The 13,103-nt window shown below is 40.6% G+C and overlaps 1 protein-coding gene across 8 annotated transcripts in view; it reads right to left on the reverse strand.

The window, feature by feature from the left end:
• LOC140201906 (2-oxoglutarate dehydrogenase complex component E1) overlaps positions 1-13,103 on the reverse strand; it is a 123,371-nt gene that overhangs the window by 45,470 nt on the left and 64,798 nt on the right. For all 8 annotated transcript variants that reach the window (XM_072266694.1, XM_072266692.1, XM_072266696.1 and 5 more), the window contains 6 exons: positions 11,707-11,822; positions 8,595-8,749; positions 7,259-7,405; positions 3,359-3,449; positions 2,242-2,421; positions 1,496-1,624 (listed from right to left, as the gene is read on the reverse strand). In XM_072266694.1, coding sequence (XP_072122795.1) covers positions 1,496-1,624; positions 2,242-2,421; positions 3,359-3,449; positions 7,259-7,405; positions 8,595-8,749; positions 11,707-11,822 — 818 coding nt within the window. The remainder of the gene's footprint in view (positions 1-1,495; positions 1,625-2,241; positions 2,422-3,358; positions 3,450-7,258; positions 7,406-8,594; positions 8,750-11,706; positions 11,823-13,103) is intronic.

Raw genomic sequence — 13,103 nt, forward strand, 5'->3', positions numbered from 1 at the left:
CTAGAGGACCACAACCATGTGGTAGGATTTGGAGGTTTGTGTGCCTCAATGCCTGGAGGGCTAAGTTGGCTGGAGTCAGGGCCTTGTGCTTTGATTCTTGGTAGAGTCACCCATGCCAAACAGGTCAAAGAGTAGAGGCCAGACTAAGATTGGTCCACTGGTCCTTCAAGTTCAGGGGGGGTCAGCTCGGAGCTAATAACCCTGACTGGTCAAACAAAAATTGTTCAGGAAACAGCAATGAAGACAGAGGACCTTCATAGCTGCCCTAAGCACCAGCGGTATACCAGCCAGTAAGTAAGTTAGTACATGTGACAATAATAAATAAATTTATCATTTAATTCACTTAAAAAAGCAAGCAGGTTCATGAGACACCGTCACCTACATTGAATCTCTGATCAAATGAAAATATTATCCATAATTAAACCAATAATTTCACATAACATGTATTAGGCCGACTGATCATTAAGTCACTGGCCGTTCCCTCTCTTGCCTTTCCAAAATAAAAGTGAGGTGAGAAAAGAAAAATTCAACTGAAGACCCCCATTATTAGATAGCTCATGTACCTAATAAAGTGACCCCGAGTATATGTCATGGTCTTCTGCTGCTGTAGCCCCTCCACTTCAAGGTCGGATGTGTTGTGTGTTCAGAGATGCTCTTCTGCACACCACTGTTGTAAAACGTGGTTATCTGAGTTACTGTCATCCTCCTGTCTGCTTGAACCAGTCTGGACATTCTCCTCTGACCTCTCTCATTAACAAGGTGTTCACTAGATGTTTTTTTGTTTATCTCACCATCCTCTTCAAACTCTAGAGATTGATGTGCATAACAATCCCAGGAGATCAGCAGTTTCTGAAATACTAAAACCACCCTGTCTCGCACCAACAATCATTCCACAGTCGAAGTCACTTAGATCACATTGCTTCCCCCTTCAGATGTTTGGTCTGAATAACAACTGAACCTCTTGAGCACGTCTTCAAGCTTTTATGCTTTGAGTTGCTGTCGCTGTCACTCGAGTGGCTGATTAAATATTTGCATTAACAAGCAGGTGTACAGGTGTACCCAATGAAGTGGTCACTGAGTGTACAATGCTTTACAGCAGATACACCTTCAATTTTTCAAATTCAATTTAAAAAGAGTTTAGATTGCAAGCAATGTGTTCCTGACTACTTGTAACTCTAGTGTTGTTATTTCACAGTGCTGTACCACATTGCAATGCTAGTTCCCTCGTAAGGTTTCAGATATTCTTTTCTGCCACTGCCCATCATTAACACAATTCTATTCTCCAATTTTATTTTTACAGCCGAATTTAGCTACACATTTCATATTTTGTCTCAAAGAATGTATTTTTATTCAAAAATTTCTTGCAAATTCTAAATTAAAATTTCAGCTTTTTTCTTAAAGTAATTAGTTTCCACTTTAACACAATTTAATTTTCCTCAGCTAACTTGGTTAAAGACAATCACAGACCATGCAACACACTCAGTCCTTGCCGTACCTGATTGTTGACCACTACGTGGATTGTTCCGTGAGTGGTGTATGAAGGGAGATCACTCAAGTGGAAGGTTTCATAGACAATTCCCTGGCCCGCAAACGCTGCATCGCCATGCAGGAGAATTGACATCACCTGGAACAGTCACACATCAACATTTAATCTTGATTATGAGAAAATCTGCAGATGCTGTACATCCACACACACACACACAAAATACCGGAGGAACTCAGCAGGCCAGGCAGCATCTATGGAAATGAATAAACAGTCAATGTTTCAGGCCGAGATCCTTCTTCAGGACTGGAAAGGGAGAGGACACGTCAGACCTCTCACATTCACAAGGCATTTTTGCCCACAGAACTGCCATTTACTGGATTTTTGTTTTTTTTTTGCGCCATTCTGGAACAAACCTGGCTTCTCCTCTTTCTTTCCAGTCATAATGAAGAGTCCTGGCCTGAAACGTCGCCTGTTTACTCTTTTCCACAGATAACCTGCTGAGTTCTTCGAGCATTTTGTGTGGGTTGCTCAATGTTTAATCTGATCCATGCTTGACTCTTAATGAAACAGTTACAATTATGTTTCTTCAGGCTCACTTTGCATAGGGTCCCAGCCTCTACAGTACCAAAAAGATATCTTTATCATCCACATCATAAAATCGATGTGCTCTCTGAGCATGGTAGATCATTTTCGGCAATGTAAATGCATGTAAAATTACCATATTGACACAATGGCTGGTAGTTCAAAGGTTTTACCTTCTTTCCTTCATTGTCACTGAGATAAAACTGTTCTGCTTTGGTCTTTCCTTGAACCACAGGATCTACAGCTTCCAGATGGGATGGGTTAGCCACGAGGGAGAGGGTGATGTTCTTGTTTGATACACGGTTGATCCTCCGGTGGTACATACCTAAATGGTACTTCACATCACCAGAACCCTGTATATATACCAGAAATAATTATGTCTGCATTGATTAAAAGGCCAGTTTCATTGATGTTTAGCTCAATGGCTGCTGATTCTTTTGTCTCCATGACATTGCAGCAGTCTTACAAATTCATTAAAACTGGTGGCAGAGAAAACTCTCCAAAGATAAAGGTTAAAGATTAGTTTTATTTATCACATGTGCATCAGACGATACAGTGACGTGTATTGTTTGCATCACATCAAATCAGTGAAGATTGTATTGAGCAGACCGCAAGAGTTCCCACTCTTCTGGCGCCACCATAGCACTAACTCTACTTGTATGTTTTGCTTTATTTTAATCAGATACAGCGTGGAGTAGGTCCCTTCAGCCCTCCAAGCCACACCACCCAGCAATCTCCCGATTTAATCCTAGCCTCATCATGGGGCAATTTACAATGACCAATTAACCTACGCACCAGTACGTCTTTGGTCTGTAGAGGAAACCCATGTGGTCACGGGAAGAATGTACAAACTTCTTACTAGTAGCAGCGGGAATTGAACGTGGAATTGCCTGATCTGTAAAGTGTTGTGCTAACCACTACGCTACCGTGCCTCCCATTGTGGGAGGAAACCCACGTGGTCACAGGAAGAATGTACAGTCTGCTTACAGGCAGTGGCAGGAATTGAACCCCGATTTTATACAACCAGTGCCATAAAACATGGCACTAACCACTATACTACCATGCTGCGATAGACGCCCTTTACAAAATGCATCAAGGTGCCCAGTGTTAAAAAGTAATGACGGTACAAGTAAATGACTTAATCCAATACTGGAACAGTTAATAACAAAGCAAACTACACTTCACACTTGTACCACTTATAACAAGGTGTACTACATTTATAACAAGATGTACTACACTTCACACTTATCTGGCTCAGCACTGTACCAAAACAGTGCCCAAAACACTCACCTCATCAGCCGCCTCCAACTTAGAGTCAAACTGACAGAAGATCTGCTCCAATTCTTTCCTGATTACGTTGGCCAACACATTCAGACGACCCCTATGGGATGAAAAGATGTTTTAACCCAAATGGCCTATCGTAATCAGATACGACACAAAAACTGCTGAGGGTTGATGAGCTAATCAAGATCTGTTTGACGTGCATTAAAAATCATGGGCGAAGATACCACAATGTATCCGTAATGAAGTACACAATGGTAAACTTTATTGATCAGTTTTATTCTATTATTCAAGATTGTTTACAGTCATTTTTCAGTACACGAGTGTAATGGAGAAAGAAATGACCATTGCTCCAGATCTGATGCAGCATAAAAATACAAATAAACCTAAACAGCACTACAAATATAAACATAAAAGCAATCCTACATAAGATAATGTACAAGTCTGACTTTGCTGATTTTATTATAACTGTTGATTTGTGGTTATAGCCAATTTTATTCACAGAAATCAACAAATTAGCCAAGCTTGATTACTAATTGGTCTGAAGGGGGAATACATGTTGGAAGCTACCTTCGATACACTATTTTTAAGACCATAAGATAAAGGATTTTATATAAAATGATTTTATCCCAAAATTTGTCAAATACTTGAAACCAGTTCAACCCAGCCACATTTTGACAACCGCTCAGTCGATCTATCATTGACTGCAAGAGTTATAGTTAAGCATTGCTTACATTGCAGGTGGCAGGGTGGACATGCATCTCTACCAAAGGAGATGTAAGATACTCCTTCCATCTGCTAGCCTGCAGGTCACCCTTGGACAAGGTGTAACACCTGCTTAGCAACTCCCCCCCGCCCCCCCAAATCAGGGTCAGCCAATGCATATCACAAGCGCTGGTTACATGACCATTGACAACAAGCACACAATCTCTGAAGAGTATTGATAATGGCTGGGATCACCTGTCCTGTAAAGACGCTGCCCAGAAGAAGACAATTAAAAACCACTTTAGCTGAAAAATTTGCCAAGAACAATCACGATCGCCCACGTCATACAACACAGCATATAATGAATAATCAATCGCTTACATCATAATCTAGGAACTCTTATATTCTACCGCACAACTAACTAGGTAAGGTTGAGGCTTACAAAAAAAAAAAAAAATTGTAATACATTGTTAATGTGCCCTTATACAACAGTTTTGTTCGACCCAGTTGCCAAGTCAGACCCAAGTCCGAATTGAAACACAACGATGATATTGGGTCCTAAGTGCGCTTTTGGGTGGTGCTCAGGGCCAAGCACCCTCCCATACAATTATGTAAGAGACCTGCAGTAGGAAAAATGCTGTGGACAATCATCCGTGGAGGGGAATGAACAGTTGAGACATCTCATCAGGACTGGAAAGGAACTGGCAGAAGCCTGATTAAGGAGGGGACAGAAGACTCTACTGCTTCTCACCCTCACATTCAGGCTTATATACAGTAGGCGAGACAAGGTTTTCACTGTACTTCAGTAAATGTGATAATAAATCAATTATAATACCAATTTCCACTGAATCGAGGCCGGTTGTTACTGCAATCACACCAGCGTCATCAACTGTACCCTAACTCATTCACTCTAGGGGCTAATTACAGCAGCAAATTAACCTTTCAACCAGCACGTTGTTAGGACGTGGGAAGCCAGAGCACCAGTAGCTGAGAAGCACCCTGGTTGCTGGAGCCCCAAGGCATAAATACTAGATGTTTATTATCACAGTACGTAGACTACCCTGAGATTCAACGTTTTACAGGCTTTCACAGTACAACAAAGAAATACAATGAAGAAAAAACACACACAGACTGACAAACAACCAATGTACAAAAGAAGACAAACTATTTAAATACAGAGGAGGAGGTGGGTGGGGGGGGGACACTGAGAACGTGAGTTCTAGAGTCCTTAAAAGTGAGTCCATAGGTCATTGAATCAGTTCAGTAGAGAGCCGAGTTACAGTGACATACAAAAGTTTGGGCACCCCAGTCAAAATTTCTGTTACTGTGAATAGCTAAGCGAGTAAATGATGACCTCATTTCTAGAGGGTATAAAGTTAAAGATGACACATTTCTTTAATATTTTAAGCAAGATTACTTTTTAATTTCCATCGTTTACAGTTTCAAAATAACAAAAAAGGAAAACAACACAAAGCAAAAGTTTGGGCATCCTGCATGGTCAGCACTTAGTAACACCCCCTTTGGCAAGTATCACTGCTTGTAAACGTTTTTTTGCAGCCAGCTAAGAATCCTTCAATTCTTGTTTGGGGGATTTTCTGCCATTCTTCCTTGCAAAAGGCTTCTAGTTCTGTGAGATTCTTGGGCGGTCTTGCATGCACTGCTCTTTTGAGGTCTACCCACAGATTTTTGATCCTGTTTAAGTCGAGGGACTGTGAGGGACATGGCAAAACCTTCAGCTTGCGCCTCTTGAGGTAGTCCATTGTGGATTTTGAGGTGTGTTTAGGATCATTATCCTGTTGTAGAAGCCATTCTCTTTTCACCTTCAGCGATTTTACAGACGGTGTGATGTTTGCTTCCAGAATTTGCTGGTATTTAATTGAATTCATTCTTCCCTCTACCAGTAAATGTTTCCCGTGCCACTGGCCCAAAGCAAGATCGATCCACCCCCGTGCTTAACAGTTGGAGAAGTGTTCTTTTCATGAAATTCTGCACCTTTTTTTCTCCAAAAATACCTTTGCTCATTGCAGCCAAAAAGTTCTACTTTAACTTCATCAGTCCACAGGACTTGTTTCCAAAATGCATCAGGCTTGTTCAGATGTTCCTTTGCAAACTTCTGACGCTGAATTTTGTGGTGAGCACGCAGGAAAGGGTTTCTTCTGATGACTCTTCCATGAAGGTCATATTTGTGCAGGTGTCGCTGCACAGTAGAACAGTGCACCACCACTCCAGAGTCTGCTAAATTTTACTGAAGGTCTTTTGCAGTCAAACAGGGGTTTTGATTTGCCTTTCTAGCAATCCTACAATCAGTTCTCTCAGAAAGTTTTCTTGGTCTTCCAGACCTCAACTTGACCTCCACCTTTCCTGTTAACTGCCATTTCTTAGTTACATTATGAACTGAGGAAACAGCTACCTGAAAACGCTGTGCTACCTCCTTATAGCCTTCTCCTGCTTTGTGGACATCAATTATTTTAATTTTCAGAGTGCTAGGCAGCTGCTTAGAGGAGCACATGGCTGCTGATTGTTGGGACAAGGTTTGAGGAGTCAGGCTATTTATAAAGCTTTGAAATTTGCATCACCTGGCCTTTCCTAATGATGATTGTGAACAAGCCATAGCCCTAACAAGCTAATTAAGGTCTGAGACCTTGGTAAAAGTTATCTGAGAGCTCAAATCCTTGGGGTGCTCAAACTTTTGCATGGTGCTCCTTTCCTTTTTTCCCCCACTCTAAAATTGTACAAAACAAAAATAACACACTAATCTTGCTTAAAATGTTGAAAAGAATGTTTCATCTTTAACTTTATGACTTTTGGAGATCAGTTCATCTTCTACTCACTTAACTATTCACAGTAACAGAAATTTTGACCAGGGGTGCCCAAATGTTTGCATGCCACTGTATATGATGGTGTTGCAAAAAGCATCTTTACCTTAATCAGAGGTCAGTGCACAGAAATTGGTTCCACGCCAAGTGGCAGAAGCAAACAATGCAGGAGAGGCTGGACAAATGTGAAGGGGAAGGAAACAGAGGATGGATGGACTTAGAGACAAGATGAGATTTCCAAATGAGTGAGAACTGATGATAACTGCATCATGTAGCTACCCATCAGATTGGAGGTAATCAGCAAGAGCAATGTAGGAAAATAAAGACTTTGGAGGTTTTACTCTACAGAATGGATGACAATCTCGATCCAGCCGGCCGTTTGCATTACCTGTGTGGCATGCCCATGATGATGTACTCAACACCATTCTCACTGGATTTGTCAATGATGGTCTTCAGGGCTGGAATCATTACCTCACAGCCTTCCAAACCGAAACGTTTCTCAGATGACCACTTCCTCTGCAGAAACTCCTCAAACCTTTGAGAGAATGCAATAGACAAAACAGCATAAGACACAACCAAATACAACAAACCAAATGCAAGCTCTCATTAATTTAAAGCCAGGCAAATTATTTCCATAAACCATACGAAATTAAGTTGAAGCCATGATGCAACCAGTCCTAATATTTAAAAGAAATTTCAGAGTTAAAGGCCCCATCCTATAGACATTACTGAGCAAGGGAGATTGTTAGTTGTATTGCATGTGGCTCTTCCTACTAATATAATTAGTAGATTACTAGTTAGTGGCTACTAACTCAAACTGATTTTTACCTCCTGGTTCATGTCTCATCTGGCTGTATTTCCCACTCATTTATTTTCTTTGTCTGCCCCCATCTTTCATCCAAATATCACTGTCTTCAAACTCCCTCCCCGTCACTTACCTGTCATTGTTCATCCTTACTCAGTCCATCAATCACCTCAGGCTCCTGTCTCCCTATTCACAACTACCAGTGCCTCCCAACTCCATCCCCCTCCCCTGTCTGTCAGCTTTTATACCTCCTTGGTCCACCAATCATCTTGGGCTCCTGACTCAGCACTCCCCCTCACCTCTTTCTGCTGGACAAATCCCCATACATTCTCAGAGTTTTGACCCAAAATGTCAACAATTCCTTTCCTCACTCAGATGCTATTTGACCCACTGGGTTCCTCCAGTGGACTGTTTATTATCACCTTGCTATTTGCAGCAATTAATTTTGTCTTGCTCCATTTGCTACAGGACTACAATGGTGACAATTCAAATACACTTAGTTAACTTAAGGAGTTAACATGATGCTGTGCCAACCTTGTAACCTACTCTAAGATCAATATAACTTCTCTCTCTTACATAGCCTGCCATTTTTCTTTTATCCATGTGGCTATCTAAGAGTTAAATGCACCTAATGTATCTGCCTCTACCACCACCCCAGGCAGGGCATTCCATGCACACACCACTCTCTGTGTAAAGAACTTAACTCTGACATCCTCTATACTTTCCTTGACTCACCTCTAAAGTATGCTCCCTGGTATTTGTCATTTCTGCTCTGGAAAAAGTCACTGGCTGTCCATTCTATCTACACCTCTTATCCTCCTTTGCTCAAAGAGAAAAGCTCACAATCGATCTCCGTAAGTTAGAAACGTAAACAGTTCTTTCACACTGAAGCAATTATGATGGTTGTTGGAGGACTGACCTGGTGGAGCGGACGAGCCTGGCCAAAAGTGTCCGTTTCTCTTCGCTGGTGAACTGCATGGCACTTGGAGTTTCAAACTTCTGCCGAATCCACTGGCATTGCTCCAAATCATTGATAAACATGAACTCAACTCCAATGTGCTGACAGTATGACATCTGTGGAGAGGCAAGCAATAACTTGCTTACTATGAGAACAGCGAGAAAAATGCACAGCTTGGCCTCAGTCTAAGTATGCAACCTTCTTTCAATATAACATTCACTGGGAATTCACCCATTTTACATTTAGTTTCCAAAACAAGGCATTTTCTCTTGTGTACAAGGAATAGAAAGTTCAGGGTAAAGAGATGGAATATAGTCTGTACAGATGGGTACTGGATGGTTGGGCCCGAGATAAAGAATTCTTCTGAAAGTCTAAATTCTTCTAACCTTAACACATAATCTACCTTTCTATTATGTTGTCATATCTGCTCTGGATTATATTTATTTGCTTAACATTTGTTTTACTTGATCAATAATTTCATTTTTGTTAAAAGTTTGGAGGATGAGAAAGGCACAAGCTAAATGAAAATACCTTCATTATTTACAGAATGAATGATGAGAGTTGTAGCAGATAGTGAGATAGAATACTCAACAGAAAATAAGCAAGTATCCCTTGGCATTCTGATTGATAACACCAGTTTATAGCCTGCGCCCTTTGCTTGCTCACATCACTTTAACGTACAGTGATGCCTATATAACACCAGTTTTGATGCTGCATGATTGGATAACTAGTTGCCATACACAAAATAATGGGAAGAAGCAGGTTTTATTCTTGTGGGATATCACAGGGTTTGTTAGGACATATTCTGGTATTGATGGAATATAGCAAATATTAATTTCAACAGATTAATCTAGTTTGAATTTAAAATGTAGGTTAGAACTGGGGTCAATTGCAAGACAGGAAACACCCCATTGACCTGAGATGTCTGCATATGCATGAATCCAACTCAGAGACAGCGATGATTAGCACTCGTTTTGGGTTCTGGAGAGTTGATGCGAAGACCTTGATGTTTGAAAATTATATGTAACTCATAGGAAGAATTTAAAATACATTGTAACTACAGAAATTGCCCTGCTGTTACCTTTGATCTTTAGCATATAAAAATATAATGCAACATTGGGTCAGGGAGCCTCTCTCCAGAGAGGCTCAAAATACAGCTCATGTGTGCAGCAAATAAAGACTTTTATACTACCAGCTGAGTGTCTCTCCTGTGGCTCTCAATGACAGACACAACAGGGTTCAATCCTTGGATCACTGCTATTCATGATGTAGATTACTGATTTAGATGAGGAAATTAATTTTTGAACAATAGCATTATGAGGAAGGTTCATAGAAAGTCCAGGCTGACTTGGACAGGTTGAAGGGATGCATAGCAGATGCAGTATAAATAGGGGGCTATGTACTTTTGTGTACAAAACAGGAAGGCACGTTATCTGAATAGCTCTAGATTAAGGACAGCAGTCGAAGAAAATATGAGAGTTCAGCAGGTGCTTACGACAGCAAGTGGTAAGCTGTCCTTCATAATAAGAGAATTTGAGTACAGGACTGTCTTACTACAATCTACAGGGGCTTGGCTAGACACTTTCATTAATATTTTATTTATTTTAGAGATACAACATGGAATAGGTCCTTCTGGCCATTTGCGCCACAAACCCAATTAACCCTAAACTTAATCATGGGATAATTTACAATGACCGATTAATCTACCAACTGGTATATCTGTGGACTGGGAGGAAATGAGAGTACCCAGAGAAACTCCACATATTCCATGGAGAGGAGATGCAGACTTCCTACAGGACAATGAACTCTGAACTCTGGAATGCCCTGAAGGGGTACAGGGGTTTTTTATATGACGAATAAACAGGAATAGGATACTAGGGTGGTCAAAGATGGGAGGGTGAAGTGTAGGTTTGTGTGTGTGTGTGTGTGAGTGATTGGGTGAAGGGATTTAGAATGTATGTCTAGTGCACATTCTGGAGCAGAGGGTGGCGGTAATGCACCATTAAGCTGGATGCCAACCGCCGTAAAACAAGATACAGACAGACAGACAGGAATGCCCCGAGCTGTAATAGCATCACACTAACCGCTACACTAATGAGGGGTATCATGAGGGGTATATACAGGGTGAAGATACACAATTTTATTTTTCTCATTGAAGGCTACAGGACATAAATTTAAAGTAAGGGGTGAAAGATTTAGAAGGCGGAAGGTGGTGTATAAATGAAACAAGCTGCCAGACACAGGTACAGTAACAACCTCTAAACATGGGTAAGTACATGGGGAGGAGGGGTTTACAGGAATATGGACCAAACTCAGGCAAATGAAAGTTGTTTGGGTGGGCACTATGGACCTGTGCTATACTGTATCATTCTTTCATTAGTGTTTGGTACAGTTCTAGTAGGGGTGGAGGGGTGGAAGCTGATGTAATCTACTGGAATTTGCATCATCTGCCTTGTTCATGGTGCAGCAGGCTCGAAGAGCTGAATAGACTCCTTACTGTTGTATTCTATCTCTGTGGGAGATATGAACTTTGGCTTGAAGCAGATTAGCAGAAGTGAAGTTTTGTGAAAATATCAATCAGTAGGTTTAAGAAAAATTCCCAGATCTGTCTCCCTCCTTCGCTTGATGAGATGGATGTGGTAACAAGCACCAGAAACTGCTCAACTGCACATTTTGGCTCTTTTTTTCTTTAAGAGAAAACAAATCAGGTAAAGGGCAGACTGCTGTTAAAGGCATTTAAGACTTTTCTTGGCTTCGACTGAAATGGATGCTACTTCTGCTGTGGATATGCCAGTGTCAGTATTAAACCTGTTGATGGCATGCAAAACACAAAACACCTGACATTTGTCTTCCTTCTTCACTTGACATTGAAGACATTTCTCTGAACAGGCTCCCAATGCATTTATCCTCTAGAAATTAAAATATGTCATGCAACGTACAAATGAAACACCTAAATACAAAATTTTAACCACTTTTTTGAATTGGTCTTCTGATTATATAAATAAAAAAGAACTTACATAATTTTATAGCAAAATAAACTGAAATGGTGCTGATTTCAAGTTTGATCACATACCTCCATGCGCCGAATGATCTCTCGGAGAGGAAGGGCAGTTTCATTGCCTCCGATGAAGGTGGTTGTGGGTAAATGGAAGACTTTGTCGAGATCAGACTCATCTAGGCCATAAAATGCTGCACAATTTTGTCCATGAGATACGACATGAAGATGCAGGAATAGGGCAGCGTAGAAAGAAAGTTGCAGCATACAGTTCAAGAGTGTGAAGTAAGAAATACAGATGAACGAGGTGGTGCAGGAGGTAGTGCAAAAGCATGCAATGCAAGTTGATGATAGCAAAGGATGTAATGGGGGAAGTGAAACAAGATTTGAAAGTACAATATAAATATTGTAACCACAAACAATATCAGAAGTCATCAATGCGTCAGGTATGCAAAAAGCCATAAGAAGCACAGGAAGGTCAGTTAAAAGATGCATTAATGAAAAATGAGGATTATTCAATTTGTAAATTTCAAACAGAAAGAAGTGGTACCATAGTAAAAGATACATTAGCGTACACAATCAGAGACAAGGAAAGGATAGTGAGAAGGGATAAACAAGAAGAATAAAAGTTAATTTTTAGTGTTCAAAATTATCTTGCAAATCTAGTGTACTTGTATTCTTATAAACAGGCACAATAGGTAAACCACAGACTTGCATACCAAACCTTACATACCAAACATGCACAAGTGAATAAACCACAAGCTAACAATCAGTCCTTACTCAATGCTGAATGCCCAAGCAAGCACATGCACCTAGCAATTAGTAGAGGAACTCAGAAAAATTCAGACTGTAACACAGATACTCATCTTCCCCCTTAAATTTAAATAAACCTTTCTAGTTAGAACTTGAAGGTGATAATATATTTCATGTTTTTAAGGCTTTTGATTCAAATCCATTTAAGGATTCTTTTATAATAACAAACACTGTAAAACACACAGAGTGAACAATGTCCAAAAAGTTTATCCTCTTCACAAAAGCTGGAATATTGCACTGTTGTTTGTTGTGTTCCTTTTCACGCCCGATGGTGCATTGGGCAGCATTTTTGCCGTTTCCTTGGTATTTGTCTGCTTTTTACGAGGCCAAATTGTTAGCTCGACACTCAACCCAGCATGGATGGAAAGCATGCATGGAGCTGCCGGATTCGAACCCGGGACCTTTCGCCGCGAAGTCCAGTGCTGATAGCAATACACCAGCAGCTAGCTAATATTGCACTATGCTGCCAAACAACCCAGCAGCAGCACAGGATTGTGGGTACAAACACTGGGATTGATCATAACGGCAGTTTTAAGATCGGAATTTTATTGCACTCGATTAGCCAGGTAAGCTGTCATTTAGTTAACATCCTCAGTAGTTGTGTAACACTGAACACTGGACAACAAATTTTTTCAAAAGTGTTGCTTCCTTAGAATTTTTTT

Source organism: Mobula birostris, chromosome 8 (assembly GCF_030028105.1).
Source record: "Mobula birostris isolate sMobBir1 chromosome 8, sMobBir1.hap1, whole genome shotgun sequence".
In the NCBI taxonomy this organism is placed as follows: domain Eukaryota; kingdom Metazoa; phylum Chordata; class Chondrichthyes; order Myliobatiformes; family Myliobatidae; genus Mobula; species Mobula birostris.